The 23,437-nt window shown below is 38.8% G+C and overlaps 1 protein-coding gene across 2 annotated transcripts; it reads right to left on the reverse strand.

Moving 5' to 3' along the window:
• Positions 1–704: 704 nt before the first annotated feature.
• On the reverse strand, positions 705–19,277 carry KATNBL1 (katanin regulatory subunit B1 like 1). Of its 2 annotated transcripts, none has more exons than XM_005479900.4 (10): positions 19,123–19,277; positions 11,143–11,270; positions 10,327–10,367; positions 9,684–9,963; positions 8,170–8,288; positions 7,932–7,982; positions 7,757–7,846; positions 7,112–7,201; positions 6,643–6,736; positions 705–5,150 (listed from the first exon to the last, which is right to left on the reverse strand). In XM_005479900.4, exons 2-10 carry the CDS (start codon positions 11,254–11,256, stop codon positions 5,118–5,120), a joined length of 912 nt encoding a protein of 303 aa, XP_005479957.1. In that variant the 5' UTR covers positions 11,257–11,270; positions 19,123–19,277; the 3' UTR covers positions 705–5,117. The 2 variants fall into 2 exon arrangements, with proteins under 2 accessions (XP_005479957.1, XP_014123720.1); XM_014268245.3 differs by lacking the exon at positions 19,123–19,277 and adding an exon at positions 18,775–19,018.
• Between the last annotated feature and the right edge of the window lie 4,160 nt (positions 19,278–23,437).

Consider the following 23,437-nt stretch of genomic DNA (forward strand, 5'->3'; position numbering starts at 1 on the left):
ATGTAAATTTATCTTGATATTTAAATTTGGGTTGTTTCACAATATACATAGTCCTTATGTAAAAAAGAAAGTATCAAGAATACAATTACAGTAAAGTCCACTAGTTCTGTTTATTTCAAGCCTATACATACAGAAAACAGCCTCCTTCCCAAATCCACAGGAAACTGTTAGTCACAGAATGGTATTAAAAGAAGTCAGAAGCATGTTTGTAAAGCATTTGATCACATTTTGGCATCTATCACTTTCCAAAAGGGATTCAAATGGTTCTAATCACTTGAAAGAATAAGGGGGGAATAAAAAGGTGGGAAAGGTTAATGTGTGTTTGTTACAGCAAAGAACACGTTTGATACCCCAACATTCAGTTGCTCATCTACACTACAGCACTCAAAGTAATGACTGCCTGATTTGAAGCAGTGATCCCTATGAATCACAACCACTATGGAACACATTCAAGCTGAAAACAGATCTCATTTTACAGCAATGATCAGAAGCCACAATCTATACAGATATACTACAAAACTCCTGTCAGTACAGAAACAAAAATATTCTAGGTCTGCAATAGTTGAAGACTAGGTGGATATTTCCATTTTATCCCTTTAAGGGACAGTGCTACCTACACCTCCTGCCTCCCTTATGGCAGGTTAGTATCTGAGTCCAGCTTAGTACTCAATGCAAAAAAACAAGAACAGAAACAATACTGCAGCTACAGTTATTTAGAATGAAAGCACTTTATTTTTTCCAACCAAGTTAAAAGTCAAACGTAGAGCTGTGAATGCACACTTCAATTCATAGGTATTAACAAAATTTGTGTGAAAAGTTTTCAAGATGGAAATTCTTCACAGTTGCTTCAAACCGAATCATGTTAAATAGCTAGCCCTGTGTTTTGTCTAGAATTCTCATCTTCATCTCTCCTCACTTCTAACAAGACACACTCTTAGTATGTTTAAAGTAGATGAGCAATAAATAACATCATTAAGTCCTAAAGAATGTATGTGGAAAGAGGGAGAAAAATAGTTGCATTTAGTTTCATTCTGAGACATAAACCAAGTTATTTAACTCATAGAATAAACATTAATTGTTTAAGGAAGGATAACACAAGCACTAACAACACAAGCATGCTCAATCTATTTTCTCTGTGAATCTTTATCTGTAGCCTACAATGATTACTGTGTGTAGGATGGCAGACTGAAGGCAAAAATTAGACTACACTGTCTGGCTTTTACCAAGGCTATTAAAAACGGCTTCATTTTTTTTCCTTCACTAATGCAACATCAGCTCAATAGAAATCTCCTCTCAAGAGAATCGACTGCTTTCATGAACTTTAGCATTTGCATTGCGCAAAGCTGGAATAACTTCACACCAATACCATAATTTGCATGGTTTTGTATTCTGAAATAGTTGACTATGAACCACCAGTTTCACTTTGCACCAGAAAACTAGGCACAAAAATAGCTGCAAATCTCCACATGAAGACAGACATTTAGTCTTCTGTAGAACTGGAAGATCTGGCAAGATGAACTGGCAAAAGCAACCACTTGCTAGTCTAAAATGTAAGCTTCATATAAGATACTTTCAAGTTTCCACACTAACAATGTCCACTCCTTTAAGAAAAAAAACCTCAAAAATCACAAATTAGCACTGTAGCATCCATCTTCAAAACCTTTATCTCTTCAATGCTAAATGCATAAAGATGTTTAATGCCAAACTTGCCTACTTCAGATGCCAGAAAATGAAAATACAGCCTGTTATATACAGTGGGGCTGATGTCACTCAGCACAGGGCATGTGTACCTTGTCCTTTCCTTCTCTCCCATCCCTCCTGCACCTCAAGTGTTAAAATTGCAGCCTCTGATAAAGCAACCTACAGGAGAGGAAAAAAATTATTTATGTCTGACTGTGGAGGGTAAGCTCTTGGAAGGCTGCTGCTATTTTTTTTTTTTAATACCAGCAACAATCTGTAAGCATTATTAAGGAGTGTAGAACTGCAGTACCTGTGTGATACAAGAGTAGAGGACTCTTTCCTGAGAAATAGGTATAGTTCCTTCAAAACAAAGACATACATGATCATTAAGACATGCTAACTTCTTCATACCCAGCTAATTAATGGCATAGCTTTTTCCACTCTTCAGCAAGCTATCAGCAATACCTCAACTTGGCCTCTTCCATTTACAAAATATTAGACTTTTTTCAGCCCTGCAGAAAGAGACAGTTTGCCAGAAGGATTCTTCAATTTCAGTTTAGAGGATGGGCAAATCCTGGGTCACACTTAAAAGTACTCCTTCAGCAAAACAGCCTCAAGTACTCTCAGGGAACACTGAGGCAAAAGACAACTGTTTTTCAAAGACATCGGTTTCACATCAAGGGGTATAATATGAAGAATAGCTTTGTGGAGGCATCCTTCATCCTCAGTACATACGTGCTTCTGCATCACAAGGACACACAGGAAAAGGATTAATTCTGTCTGGATCTTCTGACACATCCTAGAAATAGCATTTTTAGAAAGTATCACAAAGATTGTAATTTATGCATGGGATAGCTTATAAATTTACTTCTTAGATTCACTGAGACAACTATATGAATTTAGTGGTGTTACACAGCTGTCATTCCAACTTTGACCAGATATTATACATGCACATTCTGTAACAGTAAAACTGATTCCTAGCCATTTGAGAGCTAAAGAGAATGCAAGAAGCTGAGCCTGAATATTAGTGTGAATAGTTTCAATGAATAAAGAACACAATGGAAAAAATAATTTCATAATACAGACACCTGAACCCTGTTCTTACAGTCTAGTAGCTGCCTGAAAACAGTAAAAAATTCATTTAAAATAAGGCACAGATACTAATGACAATGTTTAATACTGTATTATTGATGCTGTCAAAATACAACTTTTGGCAGTTAAAAAGAATGCATTATTTTATTAGGTATTCCTCAGAAATGATCCTCAAATCAATCTTACCTTGCCTCTAAAACAAAAGCACTATCCACAGCTAGGATTTGTTAACTCTATGGCCACACACAGAATTCATTATGAGCCTACGTACCTAAATCTACATTCAAGCTAGATTTTTAAACACTAGAGTATCCCTTTAATCAATTACAACTATCCTTTCCTATATTATCAGAAATAAATGGCCATGAGTTACTTTGTCTATTAAAAAAAAAAAAAAATAAAAATCTGAGTTTCCATAAACAGTAATCTCCTTGAGGACTAATCTAAGAGTTTCAGCAATTGCCACCCAAATGATGAAACCAGACTTGGTTACTTTTATACTTAAGTGTTCAATGGTACAGTAAAGTAATTCAAGAATGTTGTCATACTATAGTTCCTTTAGATATTTAATTGATAGTAAGAACATTTGAAAAGTCCTATCTCAAAACTCTTTTAGCATGAAATATGATGCAAAACAATTCAAGCAAAAAGACTGGCTATGTGTATGTCTCCAAATTGTCCCACAAAGTCTGCAGTTTTGGGATGCCCCAGAAACTCTTTGTAACTGACTGCCCTAGGAAATGCAAAACCTTTGGTGGTTTACAGAACAGTCAAACAACTAAAAGCACCAAGTTCTCAGATTTCTAGCTGGCCTTCAGAAGTCAGCAACAATGATACATAAACTAATACAATGCTAAGCAACAGGAGGCCTGAACTTATTGACCACTACAGGAGTTTAATAAATCCGTAAAGCAAAAACCACTTGTGGCTATCAAAAGACTTTTCTCCTGCATGTCAATAAAAGTGCACATGCTTAATGCTAGGTATGAAAATAACCCTTGCAAGTACTTATTTTTAAGGAAGTAGTCTATTTGGTCATACATGCTGTGCATGTATACTTTTAAGTGAAGAGCTGGCACTTTGTAAGTTTTAATTGAAAAAGCATACTTTCTAATCACAAAATTAAAAAAGGCAACAGCAAGCCTAAGATTAAGACTCCCTCAGAGCTATTAAGATATAGCTTTTAAATTAAAATAGAACAGCATATCAATATGACAGTAAAAGTTTATAGCTGTATCCTCAATGCTGTTGTTGGTATGACTTTGCCATCATTGATCAGGTTAGAACTTGATCAATTTTGCAAAAGTTCTTTGTCAGTTTCTTAAAGGAGGTAGTATAAAAAGGGTATGATTTGAATAACATGGCCTCACCTGGCTGTAAACATTTCAAACAACAGACATAAATATCTATGATAAAAAGTACTGTGGAAGAGATTATTCTAGAAATTGATTTTTTTTAACTTGAAAAGAAAAAACAATAGATATATTTAATATATTTACTTATTTGCATGTAGTTTGAATGATACAGAACAAGATTACTGTGTTAGAAATCCACATACAATATAAAAACATTTGTTAGACATAAATTCACCATTCTGCTGACATTTGCAATAACTGTTTACCCAAGCTTAACTTCAGGTATTTATAATATTTTTCATACATGAATCTTGGTATATGTGCAATGTTTCATTAACTACACAATGTGAAACCCTGATTTTTGTAGTTTTTCATCACAATCTGAACATAATAGCTATTTGCATCTTAATACATTGGCTTCTTGAAACACTAGTAATTAAGGCATCTTTGCTGTATAGTTTCTCAATAGTGCAAACAAAAACTGTCTTTAATAATTTGATTAAAACATACAAGTAACTGAATAGCCCAAAGTTTTTAGTATTTTATGTAATTGGAAGATAGTTGTGCATTTTGGAGTTCTCTCGTGAAAGAGACATTTAAAAGCTCTTAATGCTGATTGTTTTTGTTGGTTCCTTATAACTGGTTTTGCTGTCTTGTCTTCATGACAGTATAGTTCATCTTCTTTTATGGATGATGTTGTAAGGTACAGTAGCATTTAAAGGAATACCTAGGAACTGAGCAAATCCCAAATGCAGCAAAGGCATACAGTTTTCATAGTGCACTTTCACCTCATTGAAGTAAAAGTTGCTCCTACTAGACATTTTTCCACTTCAATGTGAAGTAGATTGTTAGAGTTTTGTTAGTGGTTTCATTAAACAGCTTGACAGTTCAGTTCTCTTCTGCCAGTATTTCTCAAAAGGCTTTCAGCACATATTTCAGGGATACTTTAGGGACTGTTTCACCACATAAGCACACTGTTTCCCCATCATGTCAGTGTAGCTGCAATAAATAAGCATTTACATCCTAGAAGGAAAAAAAGGAGAAAGTGTTTGTCACTTTACTTATAGCTCCAACATCAACTCTTTGTCTGAAGCAGGGCAACCTCAGGACCATAACACACAAATAATTATATTTGCCCAAATTTCAGAACCAGTTATCATCATGATTACTTTCAATTAATGTTTACAATGACACTTCTTCAGGTACTAAAAAGCCTGCCAGAAGAGTAGGATTAGTTTTCAAAGCTATCAGTTTCATCTGTTATTCCTCTGCTCCCTGCATGAGCAGGAAAGATCATCCTCATCATATGATCACATAGTTAAAACATGTTATGTATGACATTCCTTCACCCAACCCCTCCAACATTCTTGGACTACTTTTGCTCTGACTTGCTCAGGTGACTTTGGTCACAATCTATCCTGATACATTAAGACAGCAAATGAACATAAAGGGAACCTGAACTCTAGAGAAACAAACTGACACTACCTATAGCTGCTATTCTGATCCAGCAAAAGAACTAGGCAGTCCACATAACATGCTCTCATAGCTCAACCACGTTGGCAGATAGAACTCAGCTCTTCTGCATCCCTGTTGACTGAAATGCTGCAAGGATTTTATAACTATCCTTGTAGGGACATCAAAACTGAAGTCGCAGGTTCACAGCAGTCCCAGAAAAAAAGAGTTTACTTGTTTGACATATCAAAGTGATCAATTCTGTAGCACAGAAATATAGATTCACCAAAACTCCTTCAGATATAAGTAAAAGATGCAATTTTTAAGTTCTTTTCAAGTTCACTCAAATCTTGCACACAATCAACTGTTTGCTGTAACTCCTTTCTCACAGTCCACCTTCACCAGGTCCCTCCACCTGGAGATGTTTCTATCTAGTCTAACTTTTGGTGCCCAGTCTCAAAAAACCATGTATATAGAGATGAGCACAAACAGAAAAGTATGGATCTACCAGACACCCTCATTATGTAACTGATACCACAACCTAATGAAAAATGCAAGCAGGGATGTGTCTCAGACAGGCTCTTCTGCCCACCAGAAACTCACAATTTTCTAAGCATTAGGTCAGCAATAAGCTTTAGAATTTAGTATGTTGTCACTTGCTCCTGCACCTGATGTGCAAATGCCAATGTTGTTCCCAGGCTAAGATTCTCAATTACACTTACTACAATGGCTACAACAGATCTAAGAGAAAACATCTGTCCCTTCCACAGTCTACCCACTCAACTGAGCCCTTTTTCATATCATTTTAAGGCTCATTACTATTGGATACTTTGTTATTAAGGAGATGCTTAAGCATAATTATCATTTTAATTCACAGAACTATCATAGAGAAATAACTCCAGATTTCTGTAAAAACCATGCAATACACTTGAGCATTAGCAGTAACTAAAGTAAACATGTTTCTGTCCAACCACAGTTTAGCATAAATAAAACAGGAGGAATACCAGAAGTGATACAATCATGTTTATTACTGAACACAACCAGAACTGGAACCAGAACTTACCTTAGCTATATTACCAGTATATCCTGGAACCAGAGTAAGGTGATTCTCCTGTTCCCACAAAATACTTAACTGTTGTTTTAAAATATGAATGTTTCTGAAAGAGAATGAACATCACTTTATAACCCAGGTAGTATATTTCAGTAGTCTCTTTTATTAAAATGAATTATTAATACTGCATATAGACTTAGCCTATACAATAGGTATTGCCACAAGAGCCGAAAAATTTTGATTCAACTTCTACAGCATTTGTATAATCCCTGATATGACTACATCCTACAGGTATTAAAACAGTAGCAAAAAAAAGAAAAACAAAACCAGTGACTTAACTATCCTTAAAATACTTCTAAGCTTTAACTTTAAAATTGCAAGTGTGCCTTTTGTAGGCAAGATGTGCTCCTAATGATCAAAATTAGAACAGATTGAGATGAAATCAGAAACACATTTAAGTATTTCCCAACACTATACTCACCCATCTTCTGCCTTTTCTGTATGTGCAGATAGTTCTGACCACCATCTTTTAATGACAGCCTGAAGCCAGTTTAAACCCACTATCACGTATCTGTAACAACACATTTTACACATTATGTATTTCCCTCTCCCTGAAAATTAGCTACAAGCCAGATAAATAAAGCATTAAGATAACTTTGTAAGCAATTGAGAAACCAACATTTTCTATTCTAGAAGGAAAGAATCTAGACAAATTGGTAAATTTAAATTCTTGTTTACACTTGCAATTTCTAAGTGGTAGTCTGAAGCTCTTGTTGAAAAAGTACAAGAAAACTCTGCCTTGATTATATGTTATAAAGCATACTAAAACCTCAGTGCTAATCTTTTTTAATATTTAGGATAAATATATCTGCATAAGGGCAAAGCCAGTCCTCTCCCTCAAGTGCCTAACATTGCAGAAAAAAATTTCTGCACTGCTGTTTTGTTAGAGGAGAAAGCTCTGGAATGGAAGATTTCCTCCGAACCTCTCTCATTTCCTGAGAAAGGCAGAGCTGGAGAAGGGGCAGAGGGAACAAGAGTCAGAGGATTAAAAACCATTGATTTCCAGGGCTCTGCAAAGCCAGGAAGTAATAATGTTTCAAAAACATCCCAAGCTGATGATACTTACTCTTCGTATTTGCTTTTAAGCAGAGATTTCACTAAGGGCAAAAGATCTACACAGCAGCCAACTGAAACATATGGTTTTTCTTCCTGTAAACTTAAAAACAAGATGTTTCAGAAGTGTATGAACTTCTATGTAGTCATAAGCATGTTCTAATTCCCCACTTTTTTTCTGTTTGTACCTGTTTGTAAGCACAGGAAGGCAGTCTACTACTACTCCAAGATCCTGTATCCTAGAAACAGTAAGAATAAAATCAGAAGTGTTACCTGTAGATCCTACTACTAGTAGTAGAAGCATATGCTTCCACTATGATTTAAACAGTGTAACTAAGTCACAACATTTACAGAACTGCTACAAATACTGCAGTATATTTGAGATTGCTGTCATTTTAAGGATATAAAAGAAGAGATTTATTTTACCTCACTAAGTAGGCTACCAGTTCACTTATACTTCTCCTTCTCCAAAAGGTTAAAGCTACATTCAGTCTCAGATTCCTGCTGAAAAGAACTTGAGCCATAGTTTCATGGTCCTGAGAAACCTGCATTTTTAAAAATATAAAAAGTTGCCACAAGTTAAGCAGCCAGTGATAAAACAATAAACTACTCAAATATAATCTGGTATATTCTACCTATATGTTGATAAGTCTGTTTTAGAAATTTATCTAAGAATAGACCTAAACCCATAAATTTCCCTTAGGGGTCACAAGAATATCACCTACTTTACATGAAAGCTGCAAGAATAAGGTTTGTACCTCTTTATCACCTAAGACAGGTATCTAATAATTAAAATGAGCATTCATGTGCATCAACCTATAATTCTCACCAACTCTGAGAACTTTTTACTTAGATGATTATTAATTTTGACACAATTTAGACACAAGTAATTGCATGTATTATTCTAAACTCCAACAGAAAAGGTTCATTTCTGAAAAAGCCTGTTCTCTGAATGAAGTTCAGGCATTTTAATTAATTAGACCTTGGATTGGGATGAACACTGCAGAGCCACACACATCTCTCAAACCAGGTAAACAGTCATTTGTGACCAGAGGCCAGTGATCTGCTCCTTAGCTTCTCAGAAAATGAATCTTCCCATCTTCATTTCTTTACCCATCTTTCTGCAGCCTCTTTATTGTAGCTATTCTGCTCTTTTCTTGAAACCACCAAATTTAACAGTGCAGAAGTGCTGCAGATTTGCACCTTCAGCCCAGCAGCTTCTCAGGGCTCTCCCTCACAGGAGCACACATTTACAGCACTGTGACAAGACAGCAGCATGGCGGGTGACAGTTTCTGATCTTACCTTCCCTGCCATGCCTCACCTTAAACCCCTGCAAGCCCCAAGGAGTAACAAAAATCTATTGTGACAGAAATGCAAACTTCAACATTAAGGGCCTTAAATGGCCTTCACTGTCATAAAATCCATTTAATTTAAATATCTGACCTTTTAGACAGTTTCAGAAGCCCTACAAGCATCGTCTAAGTTTCCTCAACCAACCCCAACAAGAAATAAAGCTCACACAAACACTTTAGTTAGTTTTGCACAAAGTTGATACTGCTATTGAAAATTGTCGTAATCTACCTCACCAATGATTATTCTCATTGATATACTAACATCTTTACACTTCTATAAACACACATGTGGACACCTGTCCTGCCAGTTCATAAAACCTATGCAGGTCAAAACAACATTCTCCTTTGATGCTGGCACAATTTTAACCCAGTCAAGTCCGGCAGATCTGAACTTCTGACCTGATACAAATATAAGAAAAGTGGCAGGACTATTACTATTGACAACTGCATCACCATAAATGGACAGACTGTAAATCACAAGACCTGCTATCTGTGGAACTGAAGGAAATTAATCTAAAGAAAGACACTTTCACAGCTAATTACAACAAACACTTTTTTCAACTGGAGCTTCTTCAAACTCTACCTACCTCGGAAAAAAATGCACTGTATTTGGATGAGGGGCCTTCTGTTTGAGACGAGCCAGAGTCGCTAGAATTCAGCAAGTGTGTCCGACTGTTGTGAAGTTTTGCTGGCAGATTCCCTGCACAAGCCAGTTCATTTTCTTTATTTGCCATGTCACGGCCCCTAGATTTAGGGCACAGTTTCTTTCTGTAACAAGGCTTTGGAGTATAACAATGAACTTTCCTTTTACAATATACCACTTTGAAAAGAGAGAGGGGACTGGCCACCGTTTTTCCAACCGTTACTCTGCAATAATAAAGCACTACTTTAGTGAAGGTTGATCCAAACCAAATCAATTGCATTATTATGTTTATATATATAATTATGAATTCAGCAGTCAGATTTCAGGTTGTTGAAAACATTTTTCCCCCAGTACATATCCTAATGACACTAGGGTTATTAGAAATCATGCCACCAATATTATTCTGTTTTTAGTACTGCAGAGACTCGCTGTTATGGAAGAAAACACAAGAACAAAGAATGGTCTTTAAAATCAAGACCTATCATCCCTTTGTGTTGGCTTTAGTGTTGTAATCAATTTCAACTGTGATTTTCTCCCTACCTCTGTCACACTTTAAACTCAGATATCACACAGCACAGCCCTCCTACCTGTTTGTGTATGAAGCCAGCTGTTTTGGAGATTTCTTACCCTGGGAGAAAGGAAATAAGAGAAAAAAAGCTGTATTACTATAAAGGGTCAAACACTCCCATCTATACTACTTAGCATTAATGGTAACATTTAGATTGTGCCATCAGCAGAATGTTATCTTTCTTTGGTAACACTGGTCATAAAATATTAGTTTTAATAGAAAATTTTAATAAACAGCAGATATTGATATCTTCACCACTGTTTGAAGAGGTCTTACAGTAAGTTTGCCTCTCCAGTGCTTCCTCTGTACCTCACTGTCTTACTCTTCAGTCAGTAACACAGGTAAGAATTTTCAAGAATTACTTTTGAGTAGCAAGAATCCAGTGAAAATCTACGTGCTACCAACGTGCTAGGTGAAGCTGTATAATTATACAACGATCTATTTCAATGAATGGGTTTCACCTACTCCACCTCTCACTTGTGCCATGCAGCTCTCTTGGCAAGAAAGAATTTTCATGACAGAATTCCTGTATTGAAACATTTTTTTGGCAAGATTGCAGAAAAGCACACATGAGTAAGACTGTATCAATAATACCTACTGCTCATATGGATGATACAATGCACTGATCTACGCAGCTGCTGCCTGGATCTATTACACAGTTTTCATAATAAAACTGCTATAGAAACAACTCAAAGTTCTACTGCACATCAAAATATCAAATGTTTAGTAGTGTTGTGCTTCTAGATTTAGACTACTCAGAACTATAAACTTGTTTAAATCATCAATTTTCTCAGAGGACATAAAACAACCCAAGAAACAACACAAAACAGCTTACCTCCTTCATGATCTTTTTAGTGGAAGAAGAGATTCTTTTTCTGGGGAGATCAATGGGATGACCTTCAATAAGCAAAACTTTCTGGTTTTTAACATTGTGAGCTTCAGATGCCATAATCTCTCAAATCCCTGTTCTCAAGGGAAAGATTTAGTTGTATTTTCTAAAACATTCTGTCAGATTTCTTCAAACACAGCTAGCAACACTAGAATTCAACTATTTCCAAGACCTTCCATCCTAGATATAACCCAAGACATCATCCTTTAGTGCATATTAAAGGATGGAGGCCTTATTATTAACACTATGGAATTTCAAAATCCCTATTTAGCTTTCAAGAAAGAGGAAACAAAACAAAAATCACCCTAAGAAACCAAGCAGAGATTCTGTTTTCACACCAGTTTCTACACCTGCACTGAGGGGTGCCATACAAACAAGAACTCAAGTAAAGAATAGGGAAATTTATGAAATTCTTTCCTCACACTATGAATTTCATCTGCCACCTAGAGCAAAAAAATTGGTTTCACATTTGTTTCCAAGAACAAAAGGCAGCTAAAAAACTGATTCTTGTTTTTTTAGGAAGAAAGCAAGCTTTATCAAAATAATGAAGGTTCAAAAAAACAGTGAAAGATCTTCCCCTTAGTTTATTGGCAAATGTACATCCCCCCTCCCCACCCATTTCTGTCAATGCAGTGCTTTGGCCATTTTTCATACTAAACCCCACAAGTTTATTCTATGGCTAAAGTCCTTTGTCTTGAAGTACGCAAGTATTTTTATAAGAATCAACACCAAGTCTGAGACAGCTGTATATACAGGTGATTTTGCATGTTTCATGTTTTGTAAGTGATCAGAAGATCCATTGCTTGAGACTAGCTTCAACTACTCCATCATCAGAGGCACTATTCTTGAAGTGTTTTAGCAAGACATCCTATGCTACTTTTAAAAGACAACCATTTGCTCCAATATTACTGCTTTTTCCCCCTAAAAGGTACAACTGTGGTCTCAACATGAGTGCTCCCATCTCTCCCCTCAATCTTTAGCAGCAGCCCCATTCTCTTTACTCTATGTAGCAGATTTACCTCACATTAAGAACTCTGGCATTTGAAAGACTAAGACACTGAGCACTGAATAAGCCAGATGGGAAACAGCTTATTAGCCATGGAGATCCATGCAGTAGCTAAAGGCCATCAAATGAAACAAGCAGGTGGCAGGCCAAAACAAGACAGATGCGATATTCAGGCACATTAAAATCCCTCTCTTAGGGTACAGTGGAAGAAAAAAAAATTCTTCAAATATTCTGGAATTCTTTGGAATTGGATCAGTACTAAAGAATTTCACTTAAGATGTCTCTCAAAAATGGAATATTTACTGACAGAATTCCTTACTCTGGAAGATGGGAACACAGAGCCCTCAGACTACAGCAAGAAGTTCAAATGGCAGAATTATTTAGGGCAATATCTTTAACAGCTGGTGGCCAATATTTTTCCAGATGCAAGTCTGGCTTAAGACTGGTTCATTAACTTGATTTTTTCACACTATGAGACAGTGATGAAGAGTGATCACTTTGTTCGCTCTCCACAGACCTCTTCCACACAGGTCTGTAAATAAACTTTTCCCTGAAGTTTAGAAAAAAACTCACATAAACACTTTTTCCTCTGCCTATCAGACTGGTTAAAACCATTACGTGGACTCAAAATGGGCTGTATATTAAAATTTTGTACTTGGATCACAACACAAAGGCATATGCTGAACAACTGGACTTTTGAAGAAAAACTGAACAATCCTAAAATCCAAACAAATCCATCCTTTTATTCCAGTCAGTGACAAAGAGGACTTGGAAAAAGTCTTGACTTTTTTTTTCTTCTATCCACTGAGAATAACACTGAAGGGAAAGCAATAAACTGAAATATTAGGGGGGGGCAATCTCCAACCACCAGAGCTAAAACCTACAGCCACCTCATCAGATGCTAAAAACCCCCTGATCTCTGTTGCTGAAGGAAAATTTTTGTGATTACTCCCATAACACACTATCAGCTTACAATTCCTCAGGACTAACAGTGACTGCTCCTTATTTTTCCTTATTTAACAAATGATCTCAATCTACCCCCATCTTTCACACTAAGCAGTACACAAGAATCTGCTCACCAAAATAAATGACAGCACTATATAACTAGAATACTTTTTGCTTAAAAGAAGTGCAAAATATTAGAAGGCTAGAAAGAAATGTCTTACCAAAGAAATTCAACATCTGTTTTTAATACTGGACTCTAAAGAGCATCTAACATCTCAAAATACCTGAACTGGAGCTATCTGAACTGCAGAGAAAGGACTCTGGATGGAAGGAAGCTCCTTACAAAAGGTTGCATGTGTCCAGGAGAAAAATTAAGAGAATTTTACACACTAACAAATCTGACATAAGAATATATTGTTCCCCAGCCTCCCAATTGAAACAACAGAACTATGAATTCTTTCCTTAAAGACTGGTAAAATAAATGCAAAAGGTCAAGAGATTATCAGATATAAAGGAACATTCAATGAAGCAAAGTAAAATCCTCGTGTATGACTTCACTGTCCAACAGTTTAAAGGGATTTCAATAGTTTAACCTGTTGAGGGTCTCCGATTATGCAGAAGTAGCAGTGAACATTTAAGCAGTAATGAAACAGCTGTGTTTTTAGCTCCCTTGGAGCTGACAAAGTACCTAAAGAAAACACGTGGAAAACAGAGTCAATACTTAAAGAGCCTCAAGGAAGACCCAGACTGACATCCCTGTTGCACTAATTAGTAAACAATGTAATCAAGAACAGACTTAGTGGACACAAACAAGTAACATAATGGGAAAGATTCAGCCTGGCTGTCACTAAGGCAACACAGCCGGGGGAAGAGAAGGCTCCAGGGTGACCTCACTGAGGCCTTCCAGTACCTGAAGGGGCTACAGAGAGCTAGGGAGGGACTTTTTACCAGGGCATTTGTGATAGCCCAAAGGGGATAATAGGTTCAGACTGAAACAGGGCAGGTTTAGATTGGATATTGGGACAAAATTCTTTACTGAGAGGGCACTGAGGCACTGGAACACGTTTCCTAGAGAAGCTGTTGATGCCTTATCCCTGAAAGTGTTCAAGGCCAAGTCAGATGGGGCTATGAGCAGTCTGGCCTAGTGGAAGGTGTCCCTTCCTTCCCACAGCAGGGAAACTGTAACTAGAAAACCTTTAAGGTCTGTTCTAACTCAAATTATATTATGATTCTGTGAAGTCCTGCTCTGCAAAATTAATGGAATTTATTAAGAATATGGGGTAGTACAACATGGATAAAGGGCAACTAAATTATAGAGTCTATTTGAATTTCCAAGTCCCTCACTTAAATCTTGAGGAAACTAAGCAACCAAGTGAAAAAAAGGGAAAGCTTTTGCATGCACAAGTATCTCAGGAACAGCCATAAATTGCCTAAGCAGTTCCCACAGTGCAGAAAATCACCTCCAGATCCCTGGGGGAAACCTGCATTGGTTTATGCTGTTCAATATATTAATAAGTTATGTCACAAAAGGGGATGAAGAATGTTGACAATACTAAATCATAGCTGTGAAGATAAGGGCTAACTGAAGAACTGGAGAAGGACTGTGATGTACAAGAAGCAAAAGCAATACTTATAGATCAATATAAAGCAAAGCCTATGTATCTGCAGGCAGGAGAAAATTCTGGGTTCCTTTTGGAATCACAGTCTCTGAGCTAGTAACTGCCACCCACAACAATGTCTGGATGTAGGACAGCTTACCTTCAATCAATTGGATGGCTCAGCACTCCATGTGGATCAATAAATAGAAAAATTAACAGAACACTATTGTGGCAGTGTACAGAACGAATTTGTGCCTGTATTTCAAATACTGAGAGAAGGGTTAGTTACCTTTCTTTAAAAAAAGCTAATCAACCCTAAAAAGTCAAAAAAACTTCTGAGTAAAGTAGAAAACAGCTCAGACAAAAGAAGTTAAAAATACATCTTTCATATAATCAACAACTGATTAGATCAGTCTCTTCAGCCTGGGGAAGAGGCTACTTATAGCCATCGGGGAAATAAGACAAAGGCCTACAAAATGAATGGCTTGGAGAAGTTGCATAGAGATTGTGCCCTCTCTTGCCCAATGTAAAAAAAAGGGTCAAAAGACAATAGGTGAAGATCTGATCAAAACAAACAAGGTTAAGCTGTGTGCAAATTATAATCAACCTGAGCTTGCCACAGGATGTTGTGGATCCAGATGCTTTATATGGGTTCTAGGACAGAATGCGCAAATACATTAAAAAAAAAATATACTGAAAATGATTAAATTCAGATACACAACCCACATAGTCCAAACAGTGCAGAACACAAGCAGAAGAATCTGGTATACACAAACCTAACAGTGCTATAATAAACTTAGTCACCATCCTAGGAAACCAGCTTTGAAAGGCTTAGTAACACCTAGGAAAATGCTGGCTGGCCAGCAATTAAAAAGATGAATGCTACAGGATGAAAGGCACTTTACATGGCTCTTCACAACTTTGATTTCCTATTTGCAGACAGATATCATCTAGGGATAGCTAGTTAGACACTACAGTCCCCTGTAATTTTGGGATATATCCAGAGGGTTCTTAAACTGGCATTAGATACTACAAACAATCTATACCTTAATGTCTTTAATTTCTGACTTTTCCCTTGTGATGAGCACAGCTAGTTTTATTTGATCAGACAATCTGCTACACAATCTCATTGAGGCCAATGCATTTCCCTCACTTTACAAAGTTTTTTAAATTAAACTAAGGAGAGAATGCATGCCCCTTCAGATCTGACTTGGTCCACTGTACAATCCTAAACTGCTTTACAAGCTAACAAGGCAGACTGCAGATCTGTAGAGAGATGTATGATGTCATTAGGATGACAGAATCCAATTCCATCCATTTCCCCTATACAGTGGGTGATTTCTCACAACAGACAACAATCTTCCCTTCTGCCCCTTTTACTCTCGTCAATCTTCAGTAAGCAGAAGGACTAGAGTAATAGCAGCCATGTCTCCTGAGAAGAAGCTGGTTTGTCCCCACAGCCAACAGACACTACCTGTGCAAAGTTTTCCTGATGGTTCTACAGGTATTTTCTATCTCTGATCTCTCCCAGATGCAACAAAACTCTTCAGGTCATACCAGAATTAGGCAAAGACAGCCAGCACTAACAGGCTTTCAAGTGCACATCTGTTGAAGGCAAGTATTAACAACTCTGCCACTCCCTCCCATGTCCCAAGTTCTGAGCACAGTCCCCTGAGAAGGACAAACTCTTCTGGGCACATTACATAATCTATGTGCATATTAACATAAAATTATTTTCTTACAGAATACAGGCTGGCATACTTTGCATGGCAGCAAGGAAAATGTAAAATAGTTAGATCTCTTAAGCCATCAGCAATACCTTTTAAAACACACACTCTTCCATCCTATTCCTTGTCCAAATTCTTAACAGCCAATTCTTCCTGCAGCATTCCATGTGCACCAGCCATGGTAAATATTCCTGTGACTCTACTCCACCTCACAGCAACCCAACTGCAAGTTCAAGGATGACAATATTAATCTCAGATGAAAAACCTAATTAATCATTATCCCAAGGAGGAGAGCACATGCTTTGAAAGCATTCCAAACAGGTACGCATCAGGGAAGCAGTAATGGTCAACTCATTTCACTGGCAATTATCAGAGCTACAATGGTCACAAGTAACTTCCAAGGATGGTTATTTCAAATTTACTTCCAAAAATAAATTAGCACTATCTTGTGATGTAGAAGTGATTCTGTAAGCTTGGCATAACTTCATTTTAGCTCCAATAAATGTTACAAAATCCATTTGTCTTTCTTCTAGAAGGCTTCCACATCTTTTGCATATGAAACAGTTTGGTTTTTTCAAATTTCTTTTTTAGTAATTGAAAATTGAGTTTTCTTAAAAAGAGGAAGTGGAGTTCAAGATTTTAAGGAGTATGTTAATGCAAAATTTTTCTGCAACATTATAAAGAGTGTTATATGCCAGCAGAACAGCTTTTTAATGTACTACACTTGTCAGGGCATTTGTTCCAGTTTAAAGTTTCCTATGCTGATAAAAACTACAGAAATTTCTCTAAATTTGCAAGAAATGAAAATACTATTTGAACAACTAGTTATGGTAAATTAGCTTATACCTAAGATTTAAGCTCATTTTCCTCTTACATTTGAAATTCGTATGTGGCCCACTGTCATAATGAACCTCCAAAAACAACAACATGTGACAGCTCCTCCAAGTTTAGTGAGGAGGAACCCTGGTGTGCATTAGCTCCTCTTGTGGAGACAGCCTGGGAGTCTAATAACTGAACCTTATTTACATTTTCTACAAAAAAAAAAGTCAAACAAGAACTCAGTTTTCTGCTTCTGGAGGCACCAACTGACAGGTTTGTTAAGCTGCCATAAAGTAACAGCAGTTGTCAGTGGTGAAGTCCTTTCTGAAGTCATCTTTCACTAATGAAAAGATACTTCTACCTGTTGATTTTCACTTATGAACACTCTGGGGACAATAAATTTGAAAAGGTTTTATAACTAAGAGGTGTTATAAAATAAATAGATTTCCACAATATTGAAGCTTCCACATTAACGTTTTACATGGCTCTTTAAGAAACTACCCATGATATCAAATACAGCAATTTCTTTTACCATTTGCTGCTCAACCCAAAGAATTTTAAAAAAACTGGAACAAGAATTTTGAAATCAAACCCAGAGACAGACATACTGGCAAACCCCTCAAGCTGCAAACTTGGTGGAGGCTAAGGAAGTACTCACTACACGCCCACCTGGCAGGACAGTCTGCGATTACACAACTTTCACATGGCTTTTTATGCTACCCTCAAATACACTTCTATTATTGACGGTAGTCTATTTACAGCATTCAAAAAACCTTCTTCATTCTTAGTCAAGCTTCTTACCCTAGGAACAACATACAGTAAAAGTAGGCATATATACACATGGCCGTAAGAATACATGCATATCAGCATAATGCCATTTACTTTCCAATACATATATATGAACTACCTCAATTATAACATTTTTAATATAATGATATTCTGAGTTTCAAAGTTTAGAAGTTCATATCAATTCTAATTTTAGTTCCAGAACATATTCTTTCCAATCAGCAAGGCAAAAGAGGCACAAATCTGCCTTCTGTTATGTTTTAATTCTACTAAACGTGGATAGCTACATATTTTTAATTAGTTCCCTGATTACAGTCAGGGAATAAGAGGAAGAAAAAAACAGAACAGGAAAAGCAAAAATGATGTTCCAGGAAAAGATGGACGAAAGCTGCTTCTAAGCCAACGGACTTAACCTTGCTCCAAAGCAAAGCATGTTACAAAAACAGAAACAAAAGATTTCCAAGATCACCACCTAATCTCTCTAGTCTTAAAAGAGCTCTCTATTCAAAATGTCTTTACTTTAAATCTGCATGTCAAATTATCCAGCCCAACACTGAAAAAAATAATTTGAAGCCTTTTGAACGAAGTCATTAATGCAGGATCTGATCTTCAAGCACTTAAGGCCCCCCCTCACCCTCCTCCTTGCCCCTGGAATCTGTCACACCCAAGAAATTAAATCCGTCAGCAGGCCTCACACCCAGCTTGCTGTCCTCCTCCCTTTCGGCAGCACCAGAGCCTGCCCCGTTCTCCTGGCACGTATCCGCCACCACACGCCCCTGCTTCGAGCCGAGCCTGCTGGCACCATTTCAGAGAGGAACCCAAGTGCCACAGCCCGCTCTCCGGGGGCGGCGGGCACCGCACACGGCAGGGCCGGGGCGCCGGGCGAGGCCGCCGGCCAGCGGCACGGAGCGATCCGCGCCCGCGCACCGCCCGCGGCCCCCGCCGCCCGCCCGGCGCGACGCCGCGGAGCCGCGCCCAGTCCCGGCGGGGCACAGCGCGACCCCGCTGCGCTCCCCGCGGCCGCGGCCGGCCCCGCGCCACTCACCCGCTGCTCATGTTCGGGGCCGGGCCGGGCGGGAGGAGCGGCGGGAGCGCTACTGCCGGGGCCCGGCGCCCGGAGCCTGCGCCATTCAAACGCCGCCGCGGTGCACGCCGGGCCGCGCGCGCCGCGCCACGCCCCGCCGCGCGCGCCGCGCGGCACCGCAGCGCCCTCTGCCGGCCGCGGCCTCGCGCCACGCCCCGCCCCGCCTCGCCGCGCCGCGCGCTGCCTGCGTCACTGCGCGCCCGCGCGGCCTCGGGGGTGGGGCTGCGCAGCGGGAGCGAACCGGGAATGCCGGGTGATCCCAGTGATGGAGCAGCCGGGAGGGAGCCGGGAATGCTGAGGGATCCCAGTGATGGAACAGCAGGGAGGGAGCCGGGAATGCCGAGGGATCCCAGTGATGGAGCAGCCGGGAGGGAACCGGGAATGCTGAGGGATCCCAGTGATGGAGCAGCAGGGAGGGAACCGGGAATGCCGGGTGATCCCAGTGATGGAGCTCGGAGCCCGCGCTCTCCGCCTGTGTGCCGGCCGCCAGTGCCAAGCCGCGGTCAGCAGTGTGCCATGCTCAGACTGGCTGAGAAATCCACGGTAGCTCCACGCTCTGCTGCATTATCACAGAAGCACGGAATAAGCTGAGTTGGAAGGGCCGCACAGGGATGACCAAGTCCGACTCCTGCATGGCACCAGTCCAAGTCCAACTCCTGGTCCTCCAGGCTGCCAGGGCACTGCTGACTCAAATTCAACTTTCCACCAGCCAGGACCCCCAGCTTCCTTTCCATGTCAGTGTTTCCCAGGCTCTCATTCCCCAGTCTGTCCATACATACAGGGTTGCCCATCCCAGGTGCAGAATCCAGCACTTTCCTTTGTTGAATTTCACGTGGTCGCTGATTGTTGAGTTGCTGAATTTGTTGAGGTCTCTCTGTAGGACCTCCAGGCCTTTGAAGGAGTCAACAGCTCCTCCCAGATTTGTACTGTCTGTAAATTTGTTTAGTATCACTTCCAGTCCTGTGCCCAGCTCATTGATGATGTTGACAAACACAGGGATGAGGGTGAAGCCTTGAGAACCACACTAGTGACACTAGTGACACCAGTCTGGTGTCACCCCCTTCACCATAACCCTTTGCACCTGACCTGGGAGCCAGTTGCTCACCCATCACATGATGTGTTTATCCAGCTGTGTGCTGGACAATTTATCCAGAAAGATACTATGAGGAAAAGTATCGAAAACTTTGCTAATTATAACCAGTAGGGCCTTTCTGTCCTGGCTCTTGTGTGGGAGCAAACATAGGACATGCTCTTTGCTGGAGGTGGTATCCTTATTTCATTGATGGGCTCCTCAAAGAGAGTGACACTACTTTTCCATAGGAAGGAAAGCATATAGCCCCAGTTTCAGGTGCAGATGGAAGGCTGCCAAGGGGAGGTAATAAACAGTATTTCACTATCATAATATCCTTTTCATCCAAAACACCCTGGTGATTAGCAATGCATTCTTACTTCCAGTATGAATTTATTCATGTCCTGCTTATTCTTCTAGTACCAATATTGCCCTGTAGTTTGCTGCAAGAGAATAACATAAGAGAGTAATTTGATCCTCTCCATGATTTCATTTCACTCCCCTAACAGTCTTGGTCTCCCACTGCAGGATAGATAGCCATTCTGTTTGCTCAATCATCCTAAAGTCACTTTTACCTACGTTTTTGCAGATGTTGCAGTTGCTACCATGTGTGCATAGTGCTTAATATATGCATGGTTTTATCCATCTGACCATCCAGGTACATATGCTCACTAAGGGTTTTTAAAACAATATTTTCTTTGAGTTATGAGTGCTGATGGAAACTTTTTCAAAGGAAACAGATGATTCTGTTTTAGAGAGCAGGACAAATAGCAGATAATGTACACTAAAGAAATGTTTGGTCTTTGCAAAACAGACCTTCCTGGTGAACTCTGTCAGGAGCACATAGTTACATACCAAATGTTTTTTAGATTATTGCCAGCTAAATACAGTTAAGTTCCATGTGGATGCCATACAGTGACAGAAATGGCAGCAGTACTCCTTGTGTGATGTGGTCTTATGTTTAGCTTTAAAGGGCAGCACAACTGGTTTGTCCAGTCAGGGTGCCAAACATAATAATAGTTTTATTACAGGCCCCGTTATTAAAGAGCTCTTCTGAAAAGAAGCTGTTCTGCAAGTCCACAAAGGGGTCAAATTTTGTAATGAAAATGTAATTTCTGCCAATGGCCCAGCTGTGTTTTCAGAAGCACACAAGCTGTACTGTGGCTACTCAGCAATGGCCAGGGATCATCTAGCTACTGATACTGACAGGTTCATTATGGTTATCCTACGGGTCAGCTGTAGTAATTTCCATTAAAAATTCCCAATTTTTAATGTATTTTTCTTTGATTGTGTTTTTGATAAGCATACTTTTTGTTTTAAATTATTATCTGGACCTTGAAAAACAGTTCCCTTAGATAAACATTCTTATACCCTTTCTGAATATATTCCTTAGCCTATTTTCCTTTAACTTACTTTTTTCTCCCGTCTTTTCCAAATTAAAGGAAAAAAAATCAGTTTCTTGTATTAACTGCAAGGTACTGTAAATACTCTTTTTTTTAAACTTTCTTTTCCAATTCCATGTTCATTTTCATGTTTTTCTTTTTTTGTTGTTGTTTTGTTTTTGTTTTGGGGTTTTTGTTTGGTTTTGGGTTTTGTTTGGTTTTGGTTCTGTTCTTTTGTTTTTGTTTTTCTTTTTTAATTAAACAGTAGAGGAGCTTTTTAATATTTAATTTTTTTTGCCGACCTAATTATTTTGAAGGAAAATAATTACACATGAGAAATTCCAGTTTGTGTAGTCTACCTTAGAACAATGTTTTTTACTACTTACTGGGACACTAAGTGTGATGCGGCAGGATGGCTATGGACAAAAGATGAGTAATTTTAGTTGTTAGAAACATGATTGTAAATGGATTAAGCAGGTTATCATGAGTAAAGCTAACCAAGAACTTTTATACATACACAGTGCACACACATTTCTGTAGCTGCCCTGAGTGAAGCTGTGTGAAACATGACGCGAGGAATGCATACTAAGATAGCAGCAAGGAGCTATGCTTGCCCATTCCCCTCTCTCAGGGGAAGCTCTTTTACAGTTACTTCCATGGCTCCCCTGGAAATGAGATCTTTGTACATGGCTTGACAGATTTGAACAGTCCAGTCTTCCAGATGGGTGAAGGAGTCTTAACTAGATGTCCTGGTGCTTGTGGTAATTATAGTGGGACAGGATTTTATAAGATCTTGATGTGTAATCTGAATCGTGTTTTTCTGCAGGAGTGAAAGAATATAGATCCAAATATATCCAAGTCTAACAAAGAAATGTACATTTATTTACATTTAAAAATAACCTACTGTCTCCTTCCTCTTGTGTTCTCACATTTTCCACATTTATACTGGTACTTAATTCATTTGCATTTTTAAAGAATTCCAGTGATTCCATCTGGATATGGAGAAGCTCAGAAATTCTGTAAGTTTCCCTTGCAGTTATCTTGAACTCCAAATTAAATGTTTTATGTCATCTTCACAAATGTAAAAGTAGCTTATCTGGCAATTTATAGTGTAAACTAGAAATTTTGATAGCAATTGTGGATGCAGTACAGAAATCTATTGTGTACAAATTAAAAGCTCAAATGTGCACCAGAACAAAGTATTTGTGCAGAGGGCAAAGAAAATGGGGATGACAGGATTAATAAATTCACTTAAACTAGTTCTTCTGTTCTGAGCTGATTAAGGTGTTCTGAATGTCTAAGGTTAATGCCAATAAAGTGATTCTTTCCCTAAAACCTGCAAAAGGGAATTGCATACTGTTTTTTTTCTTTTCTTAGGATGCCTACTCCATTTATTTCCAGTTGCATTTCTCACAAACAGACTACTGGGATTTTCTACTTTTCCTGATGTTTTTTCTGCAATAAACTTTTCCTTCCAGACATTGCATAAGTATTCAAATTGATGCTGTAATTTTACCAGCCTGGCATCTTTTTCATTCCTCCTTAGGCAGAATCTAAAGTCAATAAAATGTACTGACATTTATCGCTCTTCTCCCAGATCTGCCCAGTAGATGCCTGGGCTGTGCAGTGGATGTGGATGGGATATTTGAGGGGGTGGTAGTTACTCCAAGACAAGTAGCTGTTTAATCTTCAGCCTGCAGGCTGGAGACAGGATGGCTCAGGCAATTGGTAATGGGATAAAGCTTTTCACCTCTGAATTGCCAACTCTGGGCCAGATTAGTAGGACAGGATGTTTCCACCATCTGGTGTCTGGTCAGTGACCCAC

This window comes from Zonotrichia albicollis, chromosome 6 (assembly GCF_047830755.1).
Source record: "Zonotrichia albicollis isolate bZonAlb1 chromosome 6, bZonAlb1.hap1, whole genome shotgun sequence".
Classification (NCBI taxonomy): Eukaryota; Metazoa; Chordata; class Aves; order Passeriformes; family Passerellidae; genus Zonotrichia; species Zonotrichia albicollis.

Bases quoted from the DNA above. Each gene is read 5' to 3' on its own strand.
- KATNBL1 (XM_005479900.4), bottom strand. From the start codon at position 11,256: ATGGCATCTGAAGCTCACAATGTTAAAAACCAGAAAGTTTTGCTTATT. The intron at 10,368-11,142 runs GTAAGCTGTTTT...CCTTTCTCCCAG, and splicing joins CTAAAAAGATCATGAAGGAG to GGTAAGAAATCTCCAAAACA. The intron at 7,202-7,756 runs GTAAGTATCATC...GTGTTGTTACAG, and splicing joins CTTAAAAGCAAATACGAAGA to ATACGTGATAGTGGGTTTAA.